A 15,339-nucleotide genomic window follows, 5' to 3' on the forward strand; every position below is an offset into this window, starting at 1 on the left:
AAATCAAAAGCTAATAATCCAAGACAGAATTGGGAACATGAATTTCTAATGTCCAGTTTTCAAGTGCTGGTTTGTTTTTGCTTTTTTTTTTTTAATTTAATTTGTTTGTTTGTTTGTTTTAAGAAAGAATGTTTCTAAATACGTTACAGAAAGATCTTTTCAAAATAGTACAGCAGACTGAATAGAAGAAGGAGCTCTTTGTGAAATGGTTAATAGGCTTTATTGGCAAATCATCACTATTGCAAGTGTCATAGCTACAGCTCAGCTTTAAAGTATATGAATTTACAACCTAACTATTGTGACTAATATTTATTTCAGAGTACAGAATGTGTCACAGCAGTAGGGCATCCTATTATTAATGCTGTAAAATCTTGCAGTATACTTTTTGGTATGAGGTTGCCATGCTCGAGTTCCCAGCTATATAAAAGTAACAGTGAAACATGCCTTTTTTCAGCTGTATCTTGCTGTAACATGTAAGTGACTCGCTCCCAGGAAAAGCCATATGGGCAAGTTGTTCCATATTAAACTACTACAGTATAACTTTGAGCTGGCCTCGTATGCTATGAAGTCTCTGGTTAAAACACCCATTTTAAAGACTGTTTTCAATTCTGTTCTACTTTTTAAATCAAGTCAAGGCGTGGGTCTTCCAAGTAATGTATTCGGGTTGGAATTTCTTAATATGAAAAAGTTCATGAATCCTTACCTGCTCTTTCATCACTGCAGTGCTGATGCTTTGCAAGGAACACATCTGGGTCTTGCTCTACTTCAAATATTCTTTGCACTGCATGGTATTGCGTGCTACATTACGTGTTTCTGCCATGCAGTTTTCCCCCTGTTACACCAGGTTATACTTCAGATCTTAATTTCACTGTAGGAATTTGCAACGATCTCATTAACTTCAAATGTGAGAGAAAAAGCTGCAGAAGAGCCGCATTAATGCAGGCAGATTTGAGCAGAAGATGATACATGGCCAACATGTTTTCTTCGCGTTTCTTTTCTTTTCTGCTCTCAAAGAGGCACCTGCTGCAGAGGGACACTGCAGTAGCTTCCAAATCAGGAACATTCATTCTCTGTGCTTACAAAATATTTCTTTCCTTCCCCGTAAGTCACTCCTTAAAAGCTATTCTGAAATATCAGTGTGTAAGAAATAAACACAAGAATTGTATTTCGGGTAACGTGTGTGTGTGTGTGTGTGTGTGTGTATGTATATATATAAATATATATTTAAATATATATTTGTCTTAACATCTGGTAGGTGAAAGGAAGAAAGCCTGTCCATTTTCAAAGCCAAATAAAAAGCAACCTTTCCTGTTAACTTTTGTATTTTAAATGGCTGTTATTCAGGGAAAGGGAATTCCCTGGCCTCAGTTTATCTCCACCGGAATATCTGTAGCTCACGTGTAAGCTTGTGTTTTGTTCTTTTTGTTTTGGTAGTGTTTTCCAGATGGAAAGACGAGAGAGCTCCTAATTCTCTGCCTTTTCCAAACCTCTAGTTTGTAGTTGTACTTATCATCAATATTGCAGGCCCTGACACTCTGCAGCACTGTCACTGTATATACTGTGAAGGCAGTAAAAATGAGCACTAATCAATCTTTCAGGGAGAAGCAATGAGCATTAGAAGGCCACTATCCTGTGACTAAACACACCCCTTTTATGGAGTGTTGGTGCTAATAAAGGACAGCTTATTACTGAGGCAGAGACCAAAGCTTGGGTGAGGTCAACCATGACTGGCAGTCATCAGTCATTCTTAATGATACTTTTTCCCGTGCTTTCTAAGGGATTCTGAGCAGAGTGCAAATCATTTGGGGTCATCCATAGTTCATGTACCCACAGATGGCAAAGGTTTTGAAAGACTTTAGTTTAAACTTGTATTTTTTTTTAACGTTATTCAAGTAGGCAAGAAAAACCCTTCAAACAAAACAGATTTTTGCTTATTTGGAATGTTGTATTTTCTTTCACTCTAATAGATGTTTTACACACCAGAGTGCTTGTGCATTATAAAGAACTACATAAATTTATTTTTATGACGTCTGTCTTCTTTAATTATTACCTTTGATGTCTATTGGTGACTAAAGAGAGCTTAACAGGATTTCTCTCCCTTCTTAAATTTCGCAAAGTGAAACTCAGCCAGTCCCTGACAGATGTCTGTTCCTCACCTTCAGGATTATTTTATAAATCCCTTTCTGATGAGCGGAAGTGTCAAATCAAGGACAGGTCATAAAGTAAAAGTATAAACCTTTTAAAGGGAGACCTTGGTAATATATAAACATTTTGCACACTATCTGAAATTTTATGGACTTAAAAAAAAAATATGATATTTTAGCAATAGGAAGGCAAAAGTTTAAAACACCAGGCGGTGTGCATGTGTTTTTTGAACACGCATTTTTTCCCCCTGATTCCTTATCTTTCTTTCTATAGTCGTATTTTACGTGCATTGAAAAAATAACTGTGCTGTGTGTAGGGGCTGTCACTAAAGTTTCTGTTTCAAAGGATCTCCCTATTTCGATTACTTTGAAATTTGTGCTTTTTTGTTTGTTTGTTTGTTTTTAAATTCCTCAGTTAGGCACTCTCTCTGCCACCTTGAAGTTGGTGAGTGGGTATATAGCTGCTGTGATCTAGACAACTGCTGTCATTTTCAGCTGGTTGAGATTATCTGAGATCTTACTTGAGCGAAGCTGTTAGTTTCCTTCTGAAAACTGAAGTAACCTGGATCGCTTTTCGGATTTACTGTTAACTCCACATCACTGCATAAAGAGGTATTTTATGTTAGAGTAACACATTGCTTCGTAAAATCCTGATGGCAGGTTGGAGGGCAAGTGAACGTGTGTCGTTTCGTGTACCTACGTGTGAATGTATATGTACTTCAAACTTTGGCAATCATTGCCAGTGCGATTTTTACAGTTACAGTTGATCTCCTTTTTGTGCTCATCTTCATATTGTTAAAGAAGCCAAGCATGTGCAGCATGTGTAAACTGAAGAGTACAGTTTCGCTTGGTTAACATTAAAAGCTCATTTGTTTCTTTGTGTGTGTGTGTGTGTACAGCACCAAGCGCAGTGGGACCCCGTCCCACATAAAAACATTTTAAGGTTACCATGTTATGCAGTATAAAGTAGTAATGTGGGGAGGGGAGCGGGGAGAAGGCAAATTATTCAATTTAAAGGGCAGAGTCTTTTTCCACGTGTTTTTTGCGGCTGGGGGAATTGTCTGACCAAGTCCTTCTTGGGGGCTGTAGTGAGTGTTTACATTGTTCGTTTGGATCTGCTACTTTTTTGTGTCCTGGCTGAAAGCTAGTAACTGGTGCAATACTGTAATTATACATTGTATCACTGGCTTCTGGGGAGTTGAGCAAGCCATCCATGAACCAGTATGAGCGGGACAGCTCTAGAAATGATACAAAGTATATGTATGTAATGGAGAAACATTTATGCAATGTTTCACCTGACCAAAATACTTATTAAAGCTTGACTGGGGAAACCACTTGAGTGCTTTTGTGCACCCTGTTCCCAGTAATATGTTCACTAACTCTATTAATAGTGAAAGCACGACTGGTGCTAGAAAGTGACCCTGGTCCAGCAGCCAGCTTCTTGTAGTTGTAGCAGTGTGCCCATGTACAGCCCAATAGTGGAACAGCACCTGAGGCTACAGTGTCATCCAAGAAATACTTTTGCTCCAGGCTCCATGTGTCAGGTAAAACCTTGCATTTTCAGTCACGCAGAGTTTTGAATGGTGTAGTGGAGGTGAGAGAGCATCTGTGCTGAGAGGAAGATGGTGAAGTGCGTGTCCGGTGTGAATTTAACACTGGGTAGAGGGCCTACAGAAAGCTAGGTTAGTGTTTTAGGTCAGCGCAACTCCTAGGAATGATATTTTGGTGCTACCTAGGTCTTGTGCTTGTTCTCTGGTCAGAGGCTGAAAGTCACCTTTGGGTTCAGATGCCGTCATACTGCTCTGCATAAAGGGGATAAACAAAAAGCAGAGCTAGGCTGTGATTGCATCTCATCAAGGTGATATGCAAGTTCAGCCTTTCAGATAGGCGTAACACTGTTATTCAGATTCTACATCCACATCCCTTCCTTCTCCCCACCCCCTAACCATGCTTTTGGATGTTCAGATTTCTTTCTTTTCTTCATATCTGAAATCCTTGATTTTGTCTTTCCAGTCTGGTTGAATAGGAATCGTTTAGTTTATGCAGCTTTGTGCTTTTTCTCTACAGCTTGTATCTGCATGAATGTGTTGCAGCCTGATGCGAGTTCATTCGATTAAATAAAATGCTTAAATTGTAATCCGTGCAAAACGATCATATTTGAAACACTTGATGTCTCGGTGAGAATCCATTTAATAGTGATCAGATTTAAATGATTTAACACAGTAGTGATGGTGGGAGGTGGGGGAGGGAAATACAGTTTTGAGAAATTCCTGTATATAAAAAAAAGATTAAACCAAATTCAGATATGTCTCTCTCCCCCCTTCTCTTTCTGTCTCCCTCTCTTTTTAAGCAGTCAAAAGATATACTGTATCCCCAGTGAAAGGGCGCTTTCAATCCAGTTATCCACTTTACCCAGTCTCAGTTTCCAGAACCTTCCACACCCCCCCTGGTTAAACCACTAAGCCTTTGATTCCTTCCTGATTACACTATGCAAGACATCTATCAAACACTGTCTTATCTGTTTGTAAGGCAGCTCAGGCCTCAGATTTAAGTCATGGGTTTTGGCTACAAGTTGGAGTGTGATTAATAATTGACTAATGTAGCTTTTATTTATCACAGGCTAGCACATTTCACCATTACCGAGTTAATTTATGTTAAGTGTAAGCTGTCGTTCAATCTGTTTTTCAACTTTTTTTTTTTTTTTTTTTTTAAATCCTAAGTCTATCTTTCACTTTTTGAGAAACAAAATCCTTACACAGGGCACAGTCTTGCTCGGTGCCAAAAAGTTGATTTCCTTTTCAGCGGAGCCATACATCACCGGCCCTCCCAGCTGCAGTGTCAGCCCCTGACAGAATGACATGTGTCATTTATCAAAGGGGCCAGGCCGGGCCTTGGGAAACGTACACGACAAAGCCTGAGAGAGTTCATTTCGCAGTCCCCTCCTACCCTCTGCGAGCCTCTTGCCAGGAAAGCCTGTGATGTTTCTGTCTTCACAGCATTACAGTAAGTCCTTCAACCTTCACAGAATTAACCCTCGCTGCTGCTGCGCTGCGGGACCTCCCTGGGGAGCTGCCGTGCCCAGATGCGGTGCTGCCAGCCGGTGCTGGGAACAGCCTCCTGGGCTGCAGCCTGCCCGCTCCTCTGGCACCGCCGGGAAGCAATCCTGGGCCTGCTGGTGGCTTTCCTTGTTTTTAAATCCTCGTGTGCCATAAGAATTAGAGTCCTGCGTTTTTCCACAGCAGGACAAGGTCAAAGACATAAAAAATAAGGCAATAAAGCATTTCAGTCGTGGAGAAGGGGTAGCCGCTGTCCACTGTTCACGTAAGGCAGCGAGAGAGGGAGTCTTCTTCCACCTTCCTCTTTAATTCTCCTTCGGGTGGTTCGAAAGGCACATGCTGACACAAACACAGCAACGGCCTCTCCCTGTGCCCCTGTGTCATGTCTCAGCCCCACAGCCTGCCTCAGGAAGTGATCCGATGGCCTGTCCAGGTGCTGCCATCACCAGCACCGCAGCCATGGCAGGGGAACGGTCTCCACCTGAAGGTGTCACTGGCACTGAGCTGGTCGTGTCTCTGATGGTGCCTCGATCCTGAAGCCCAGGAAATGTCAGAAGAGTTAAAGCAGAAAATAATCTGTCAAACAAAGAGGAAAGCATTTTCAAAATGCAGGAACACTTTGCTGAAACAAAAGTTTTGTTCGCGTGCATGTGTGCGTGTGTGGGTATGTTTTCAGCATCCGAATTTTACATTTTGATCATGTACAAAGAATGTGAGAAAGTTATTGTCTCCTCCCCTTCCCCCACCAAATCACTCTTTGTACTTTGCATAGTTCCTACCACACTGAAGTTATTTACAGCATCAGATATCATTTAAAGAGATAGCTAAGGAGACGGTAGCCTCAGCTAGGAACTTTCTAGAAAGGAGTCCTATAAATTAGCCATTGCTCAGGAGTGGCTGTTTTCTAGTCAGGGCTGGTCCTTTCATTTGTCTACATAAGGCTAATTTATTTTTGCAGCCAGATGTGGGCTGACAGCCATCACTCAGAGCTTCCTTCCCCCACTGTTAGGAGGTCGGGAAAACAGTCACGTTTCCCATTTTACAGAATCCCCATCAACATTATTGAAGATGGATGTATCTTTAAAGCAAAGATTGATTGTGGATATCGGAGTTATGGTGTCATTTATCATAGTGAATATTATTTAGACTTGGATTGTACAAGGCTGTAACTTGAGACACAGCCAGGGGAGGGACAATCTGGAAACGAGGATCCATGAACTTTAATGGATGGATGCTTTTTCAAAGCTCCACTCACTATAGCATGATTTACTTTTCTTACGGAAAGGAAACAAGCATTTCAGTTTTAAAGGGCCAGCATGCCGTCTTGTCCTCTTTAGTGGGTCCTTCACGGAGGCATGTGGGACTTAAAGCTGAGACAATAAATAGAGGCTGTGTCCGAATGTTATACGTATGTAAGTGCTTTTATATGAAACATATCTAGGTGCACTTGAGACTCTCTTGTGTGAATTACACATTACACTAGTTAGCTTCTCAGCTGGAGGGATACTGTGGCTGAATAATGTGAAGTATTGATTATAGAATGCTGTGATCTGAAATTTCAGAATTAAACTGCATTACAACTAGCATTGTTACATATGCATGTTCGTCTCTGCTTGGAGAGGCAAAACATCTGAACTTCATAGGCACTTACTGCTTGAGAAACAGAGGTGGAGAGTCCAGCAAATCGTACACGTTCCTGGTAGAGCATCACCATTGTTGGTTATTGAGAAATACAGCAGACCTAAACAGCTTGATGCATGCTGTGCTTATGTTCCACTTCTACGTAAAATACAGAAAAGAAATGTAGTTCCCCATCTTGCAAGTGGAATCATATCTTGTATTTTCAGAATATGCATTCTAGAAAACTGCTCACAGCCTGCTGAAAATCTGAAGGCGGTGTGCAGCTAAGGTTTACTTATGATCTTGTACCATCAACACACATGCATGCTTCATTGAATTAGAATGTGATTTACACTTTGGAACATGACTTGTAATTTTAAGAAGTGGATGAGCTTGAAGATGCTCGGCTGACTTCAGAGAAGGAAAAAGTTCTTGCAGCTGGTAGCAGAGGTCTAGTCAAGCATGCTTTCTGCACAAGTTCTGCAGTCCTAACTTGTAACTTTCTTCCCTTAGTATCATTTTCTAAATTACTTTGTCCAGGTAACCCCCTGCTCCTCAGTAAAGTTGTTTATTTTTCATTTGACTCCTGATTTTCAGTGGTGACTTCCATTTCTGAATACTTACTTTTTGGAGTTCCTTTCCATGCCTCTAAACATAACTTGGGTCCCTCTTGGCCTGCACCCCTATTCAGGGGGTCATGTATCACAGTTTGGGAATTGCCATCCTGCCCAAACATTTTATGTTGGACAGCAGTTTATTGATATGGGATGACATGTATCAGCTAAGAGGAAGGTAGTTCTGCCACATTTGTTGTTCTTGATGAACTCTTCACATAATAACATGTAAGCCAGCACTTCCACAAGGAAATACTAAATCTTACGCTAACTTACCACCTTCCTTTTTATTTAAACAAAACCAGAAATCACTTATCTGCCATAAACAAAATTCAGTAAGAGAGTTTTCGTATGAATAGTCAAGCTCAAGAGTTGTTTAAAAAAAAAAAATCCAAACAATGGAAACAATTATGAACATCTGTTTTTGAATGCATATGTATTCTGTACATAACAAACAGAGAAATCCTATTATCTAGAACAATAAAAGGGAATTTCCCTTTCTGTCTGAACACTCTGGGAAGAATATGGTCTTCCATTTAAAATCATGGTTTGAGGATTTTATTTTATTTTTTTTCCCATTAGTGAGATGAAAATGGGGATTTATTTATTTATTTATTTATTTATTTATTTGTGGTCCAGATTTTAATTTCAGGGCGCTAATATAAATCCTGAGAAATCTATTTTTACACCTGTGCAGCTGAGATCAGAATGTCTCTGTGAAGTCCTGATGTATTTATTTATACGCAAAAGTATTTTTCTCTTGCTTGAGAAACATACAAAATGTCTTCAAAGAGGAAGCAGTTTATCAAATTCATATTAATCACAGCATCAATAATGTTGACCGGGGTCAAGTCATTACACTAAATATATTGTAACCATTATTAATGCATGTAGCCCAGTGCCATAGCTATGATATAAGACTGCCGTTTCCTGATTAAAAGCTGTTTGGTGATGCAGAGATTCAGTACAGATTCTCCCTGCCTGGTGTGACTGACAGTAGCTTCTGGTATTCTGCTTTCTTCTGACAGTGGAGTATATTAATATGAACACACCTTACAGAGGGGCCTACAAGAAGTGCAGAATGCAGAAAACAAAAGTGTCTAATTTCAGCAGCCACAACTGTGCATCCATAAGGCAGCCAAATTTATCATGGCACATTATGGAGTGCAGCAAATGTCATGAAAACCATTGTTTTTTAATTTTTTTCCCTGAGAGTCTGAATGAGGTGATTTATGGTAGTTATCCATCTTAAGGGTCATCCATCAACTTTTAGTTGCTAGGCAATCAAACCAACAGCTGTTTGCTTTGAGTCAAGCTGAAAAGTTGTCAGTCATCACATGCAGGTATGACCTTAGTGGTTAAAAACATTGTAATGCATGCAAAATTAAAGAGACAATGTCCTCTTTCATAAGCAACACAGATAATGTTAACCCAAAGCTTTTATTTAAGACAATGGTTTGAAGCGCTGGAGATGGTGGTCTTTGCATCTCAGAAATATTCACATAAGGACATAAAAGTTCTTTGTACAGAAACTGTTGGGGTAATAAATAGTGCAATACATAGTGCATAATACATAATCTAGTGTAGTCAACACTAGAATGCTGTTACTTTTTTACAGGCTTCCCCTAGAGCCAGGCTAGAATATACAGTATGGAAACCCCTTCAATTTTGTGTACCCTGTTCCACCATGTTTGTTACTATAAATGAAGCGGTATCACTTGTGATTTGAAGGCACTATATTTGACAGTGTAAGAACAACCTGGATGCAATATGAGGACACAAATCTGTTTCCATTCCTTGCTTCTGGGCTTCCGTTGAAATCACTTGCAAGATGTTATCCTTCCAATTGTCATTTGGCTTCACTGATTGCCATTCCTCCTTAAATAACTCTGCAACTACTGATGGCTGGATTCTGCAGGGGATTCTAGAAAGTAGTAAAGAAGGTGTAGGTAAATGGTTGAAGAGACAACAGTGCAGGATTTGTCAATAAACATACAGTTGATAACTTGCTGTTAGTGCCCGATACTTGAAAATTGCATACATTTCCAGTGCTGTAATCTTGAGTCTCTGAGCCACTCCACTCTTGAGATTCAAAGAGATGTAGCAAGTGGTGAGAAATACTCTGTGTGAAAGTGCAGAAGGAAAGTGAATTGAGCCATTTTTTGTCCAACACCTGCCTTTTAGCCATTTCTTACCAGGAATAGCCAAGGGACTACCCTTCTATTAATGAGCTGTTTCCACAAACTCAACCGTGAGCTCAGATGTTGAGATGGAAGTGTTCTGCAAAGGAAAAGTTTGTTGCCACAAAAAGGGTTGTTTTTCTGAGTCCTTGGGCCTTTCTTCCAAAGAAAAGAAGAAAAAGAAGTTTTTTTTTTTACCTCTCTGTATGTTAGCTCGTATGAACTTGCAGATGTGAGGCCACGCCTAGTGGAGATGACACATGGTAATTTTCAGTACATCTTACTTTCCCCGGATCATGTATCTTGTTCTGCTGGCTTGAGTGAAACACTAAGTGTCTTGTCTTCTCAGGGACTCTGCTATGTGCTAACTAAACATGGTAGAAAAGGGCTGTCTTCTTATTTTGATAAATCTTTTATAATATTTCAAATTTTATTTACATAATTGCCCAATTGTCTTTGTCCTCTTAATGTCTTTGACTTTCATTTGTGTTTGAATTTGGTTATGCACCTATTTAGATTTCACTGCAGCTACTAGTGAACAATCCCATGCCCTTGAAACTAGTGTCAGCTGTGCGGGTTCTTGTGTGGGCTCCCATTCACATAACATCTGAGCACTTTCCAAGTGTTAATGTAAAATATATGTGCAAAATACTCCTTGTAGTGAATGTACGGATGGGTGATAACCATTTTCATAACATCCTCGCCATCGTATTTTCACTTATCATGTAGCTCACACCAGGTGGCTTGTTAGCAGTTGCTAATGAGTTTGTTGTAGTGTGGGAGGTTCCCAGGTTGAGAGCTGTACTTGCCAGTTTTGCTCCCTTGCTTGGGTTGTTTCCAAGACTTGTGTGTTTGCCTAATGTTATTTTAAAACTCTTCTAACACTTAATTTTATTCTGCACAGAAATGTAAATGTGGAAAACATGCGAGTCAAAGCTTATCAGGATGTATCTATTTCTGCTTGTTCCTTTAGAAAAAAAAAAACCAACAAATACTCTCTCCTCTCATCACAGTAATATTTTCTGTTAGCCTCCTCACCAAAATAGATTAGTAACAGAATAAGTCCTAAATGGATCTTTGACTCCCTTCCATTTACTGCAGGCAAAACCTGCTTTTCTATTTTATTTTTTTAAGATAGTAACCACTATAACTGTAGAGAGGGAAGGTTGATGTAGGTTTTACAGGAAATTTAAGGAGAAAATGATCACTTTGGGACAGATAGTACTACTCTGTCAAGTATTATCCCATCTGCAGTAGAGTAATGAAACTCATAGTGGGAAAAGGTGGCAGAATCAGGCTATTTGATCAGATTTAATCTATGAAGTGTCTAACCTGGTCCTTTAACCTTTAGTATAGCTCAGTATGTAATCCACCTGCCCACATCACCAGGGGGGACAAAATGAAGAATTTAGCCGCTGTTGAGCAGAATGAATTTCCATAGTGGATCAACCTAATGTTACAGTGATGACACGTGGTAATTTGATAGTTACCACATAATAACATGAACAATGCAGTACACACAGTACTAGATAACTTCATTGGATGCTATGGTAATTATGTGGCAACTCACTAGCTGTTAACGCTTTGTCTTCTGGTTAACATGAATTTACCTTGTGTTGGTGGTATTATTAGCACAGGTGTCTCTGAAGTTAAGATACATCAAGTGGACTGTGTTCTTCATTTCCTTTCTTTTTGTTTGTTTTGAATCCTTGTCCAATATGTACACAGCAGTGGTCGTATTATATGTAATATATAGAATTTTTCATCAATCCACAGAAACATACTTCTGTTCTTGCAAATTTTGTTGGCATTTGGAGCGTGTGTATTTCCTTTCTTAGCAAATACCAGTGCGTTCCTAACTGGAAAATGAAAAGAAACCTGAACAAATTTCCAAAATTATATTAGACTAGCTCAAGTAGGAAGGAACCTGCCAAGTTCATCTAGTCCAACTGCCTGACCACTTCAGGACTCACCAAAAGTTAAAGCACTTTAATGAGGGCATTGACCAAATTCCTCTTGAACACTGACAGGCACGGGGCATCAACTACTAGTACAGGTGTTTGACCACCCTCATGGCACAGAAATGTTTCCTAATGCCCAATCCGATTCTCCCCAGCCAGCTTTGTGCTCTTCCTGTACTGCTGTGGGGTACCAGAAGCAGAGCCTGACATCTCCCTTTGCTTCCACTCCTCAGGGAGCTGTGGAAAGATGTAAGGCTGCCTCTTGGCCTCCTTAAGGCTGGACAGCTCAATGTCCTCAGCCTCTTCTCACAAGACATGCCCTCCAGCCCTGCTATCCTGTGTTGTACTCTGGCACTCCAGCTGGTGTCTGCCAGTTGTATGAAAGTGGAATCTCAGAATAAAGTTAATACTCAAGTAATAAGAATGGGATTGAGTAATGCACTAGGAATGGGTTTGTATTAAAGACAAACACAACATTAGATACACTAGGGTGTTTTTGCCTGGTTTATTTGAATTGAAGTTAGCAGATAACATGAACATCTAAATCCTAGATTTTCTCTTGTTAGCTAGATTTTTAAACAGCCTCTGGCTCTGCGTATAAGTTACATTTATATACTTGTAAAATTGCTGTTTTTTTATTATTCAACAAACATTTTCTTTAGAGGCTCTGTCAGGATCAGAGTCTGTTCAGTTAGAAGCTTTGAGCACGGGCTGACCCCCAAATTAACTATGATGATGAAGAAGGCTAATATGACATATAGGTAAGGAGAGACATTGTAAAGGTGAAGACTTGAGGCAAACTTTGTAGGCAAACTTTCTTATAAAAATTACTACCATTACAGGCAGTAAACAGCATATCTTGCCAAGTGTCATCATGCTTGAAGAATACTTCTTCATTTAAACTTTTAATGTGCTTTACTAGGGATTTGGTGTGTAGATAGAGTGAAAACTTTTTTTGGGTGATCAGCCTGGAGAAGAGGAGGCTCAGGGGAGACCTCATTGCTCTCTATAACTTCCTGAAAGGAGGTTGTAGTGAGCTGGGGGTCGGCCTCTTCTCTTGTGTCATTAGTGATAAGACCAGAGGGAATGGTTTCAAGCTACAGCAGGGGAGATTCAAGGTAGACATGAGGAAGTATTACTTTTCAGAAAGGGTGGTCGGGCACTGGAATGGACTGCCCAGGGAGGTGGTGGAATCACCGAGCCTGGGGGTGTTCAAGGAAAGGCTGGATGTTGTGTTGAGGGACATGGTTTAGTGGGAGCTATTGGGAATAGGTGAACGGTTGGACTGGATGATCTTGAAGGTCTTTTCCAACCTTGGTGATTCTATGATTCTATGATTCTAAGTTATCCCATTATCTATCTGGGCAGAAATACATTGCTATCATCAATCTTTTTGCCTTCTTTCTCCTTATGTAACCAACAGCATCTACTTTTAGGAAGTTCCCAATTTCTAGTAAATCCTGATGAAGTACAGTTCCCTTCCTCACTTGAACTGCCCTGTTCCTCAGATTGACTGCTCTGTTGACACATGGAAAGCCCTGCCTCACATGCTCCACTTCCAATTTAACTTTTCTTTGTATCAGATATGTTCCTGTCTTTCCTTTGTTTTCTTCATGAAAAGAGCACATAGGAATAAAATACTAGATTTAAGTAAGGCTGAACCAAGAGCATCCCTGCAATGCTTTGTGCTTCAGAAATAATCTTATTTCTCCTCCTGGCTTCTAGAGAAGTTCTCTAGATTGGAGGATTCTGTTTATAGCAGTTTTAGGAAAAAGTCATCAAAACTTATATGCCGTGTAATCCTTTTGTTCAGCACAGTGCCACCCTGCCCATTTTCATCTTTCTGTGCCTTGGATTGATTGTTTTTTGTTTGTATTTTATATGCATCTTGCCATTGCCCTGTGAGTTTATGGTGTTGTCAGTGCTGTGGACACTTTGCCAGACCAAAGATGGAGCAAAAATAACTATAAAAATTCCTAGCTATCACCACTGTTTTGCTGCTGTTCTGCTGAAGATTACCCCTCCTACAGCAGCAGGGATTACATCACCTATCAGCAAACAGGACATAACTGCACTCCTCAGCAATGTCTGAGCAGAGCTCAGCATCATCGCTTGAATCCACTTCCACCGGCAGATTGCACCAGATGCAGCTGGATCTGTTCTTAGAAATCAGCTGAGCTTTTCAAAAACTAAATCCAGTTCCTCGGAAGTGCTTTGTGATCAAGCACCAGTATGCATTCTGTATGTACAAGCATTCAGTGAAATGTTCTAACTTGGAACATTTCCTTTAGAAACTTGTAGTTCTATGACTAGAGAGGTAGTCTTTGCCTGGCTTGCAAACAGTGAAGTTGCTTAGATGCCTTTTGGTACACAACAAGAGGCATCAGCAGTTCATCCTATCAGCCCTTGTGTTTTTCTGGTGTTCTGAAACACTGGGAATAAATTTATTCCTGACTTTCCCTGCTTCCTAAAGAAGATAAACTCAAAGATTTTCTTTTTTTTCTTTTTTTCTTCTAAAAACAAAGTTATTAGACTTGCTCCAAACCAACCTTTCTCTCTATGTTCTTGATTCAGTAGTACCAGAAATCTGTAACTTTGCTGCATTTTCTGCCATGATTTTTTAACACAAACTGGAAGAGATTCTGAGATGTACAGTCAAATACAGAAGTACAAGGATGTAGTAAAGGGTAGTAAGCTGTGGGTAGGGTATATCTAACATATTCTGATTAAACCTGTTTTCTTATTGTTTAAAAACTCTCCCACATTGTCTGTTTTCATTGGCCTTTCCCAGGTGTAATTCCTTTTACTTCATTAGAGTTAGATACAACTGGATAAAGCATTAAAATCCTACACTCCCAGAACTTTTCATTGCTATCTTTTTTATTTCCAGATAACAAAAGTTGTGAAAAAATAGAGCACTATTCTTTAATCTTTTTCCATTTTTTGTCTGCACTTCTGAGGCATGTTATCTAGCCCAATAAAAGCTTGTGTGTGTGTGTGTATTTATGTATAAACAAACTTGTGAGTAAAATTCTGCAGGGTAGTAGTAAAACATCTGCTTAGTTCAGTGTATCATGAAGCACAAGGCCAAGAGCTGAATGATTCTACCTCTTGAGAAAGGCGTGTATAAAACTGCATGTATCTTTGGGATGTTTTACTGCATTTTGATTTTTTTAAGCATGTGCAGCGTGGAATGGAAAAAAAAAAAAAAGAAAAAAAAGAAAAAAAAAGCTTTCATTCTTATTTTCTTCTAAAGAGGCTCTGCTACACAAGCCAGGTCGATCTTCAGCGCTCCTTCTCAACTTTCCTGAAACTGCCAGTCAAGAGTATGGAAATCATAACATTTACAAACTTGATTCCTCTTAGTTATGCATATGCAATATATGCAATTTGGGATACCTTATTTGCAGCCAATGGATTCACAGCTGTATCAGTGTCAAGCTGGTTAAAGTATGAACAGAATCAGATTTACAGGATCTTTGAACTCCTCTGTGATTAATGAAATTCTTAATTCTGGAAATATGACAGCAGGATAATCTTGACAATATTTCCCCCTGCTTTTCAGGGTGGAGGGATTTGAAGCTTGCAATGGCAGTTAGAGGTTTGACCTGTTCCACTACAACGATTCACTTGTTCAGGCTGGACTCTCCCAAGTAAATCCCTTTTCATTTCCCACGTGCACCTGTGCCTCATGCTCATGAGGTTAGAGGAGATCTGTCATGCTACATTTTACCATTCAGATTCTGACGAAGAACCTGAATATT

General features: G+C 39.8%; 1 protein-coding gene across 2 annotated transcripts in view; it reads left to right on the forward strand.

Annotated features, from left to right (window-relative positions):
* The window catches only part of TSHZ1 (teashirt zinc finger homeobox 1), a 53,298-nt gene that overhangs the window by 9,953 nt on the left and 28,006 nt on the right, over positions 1–15,339 (forward strand). Inside the window, exon 1 of one of the 2 annotated variants that reach the window (XM_048939847.1) lies at positions 5,055–5,147. The exons of the other annotated variant lie outside the window; for it this stretch is intronic. Coding sequence (XP_048795804.1) covers positions 5,123–5,147 — 25 coding nt within the window. The 5' untranslated portion in view covers positions 5,055–5,122. Of the gene's footprint in view, positions 1–5,054; positions 5,148–15,339 lie in introns of those variants that run through there. 2 annotated transcript variants of the gene reach the window in all.

Source organism: Lagopus muta, chromosome 3 (assembly GCF_023343835.1).
Source record: "Lagopus muta isolate bLagMut1 chromosome 3, bLagMut1 primary, whole genome shotgun sequence".
In the NCBI taxonomy this organism is placed as follows: Eukaryota; Metazoa; Chordata; class Aves; order Galliformes; family Phasianidae; genus Lagopus; species Lagopus muta.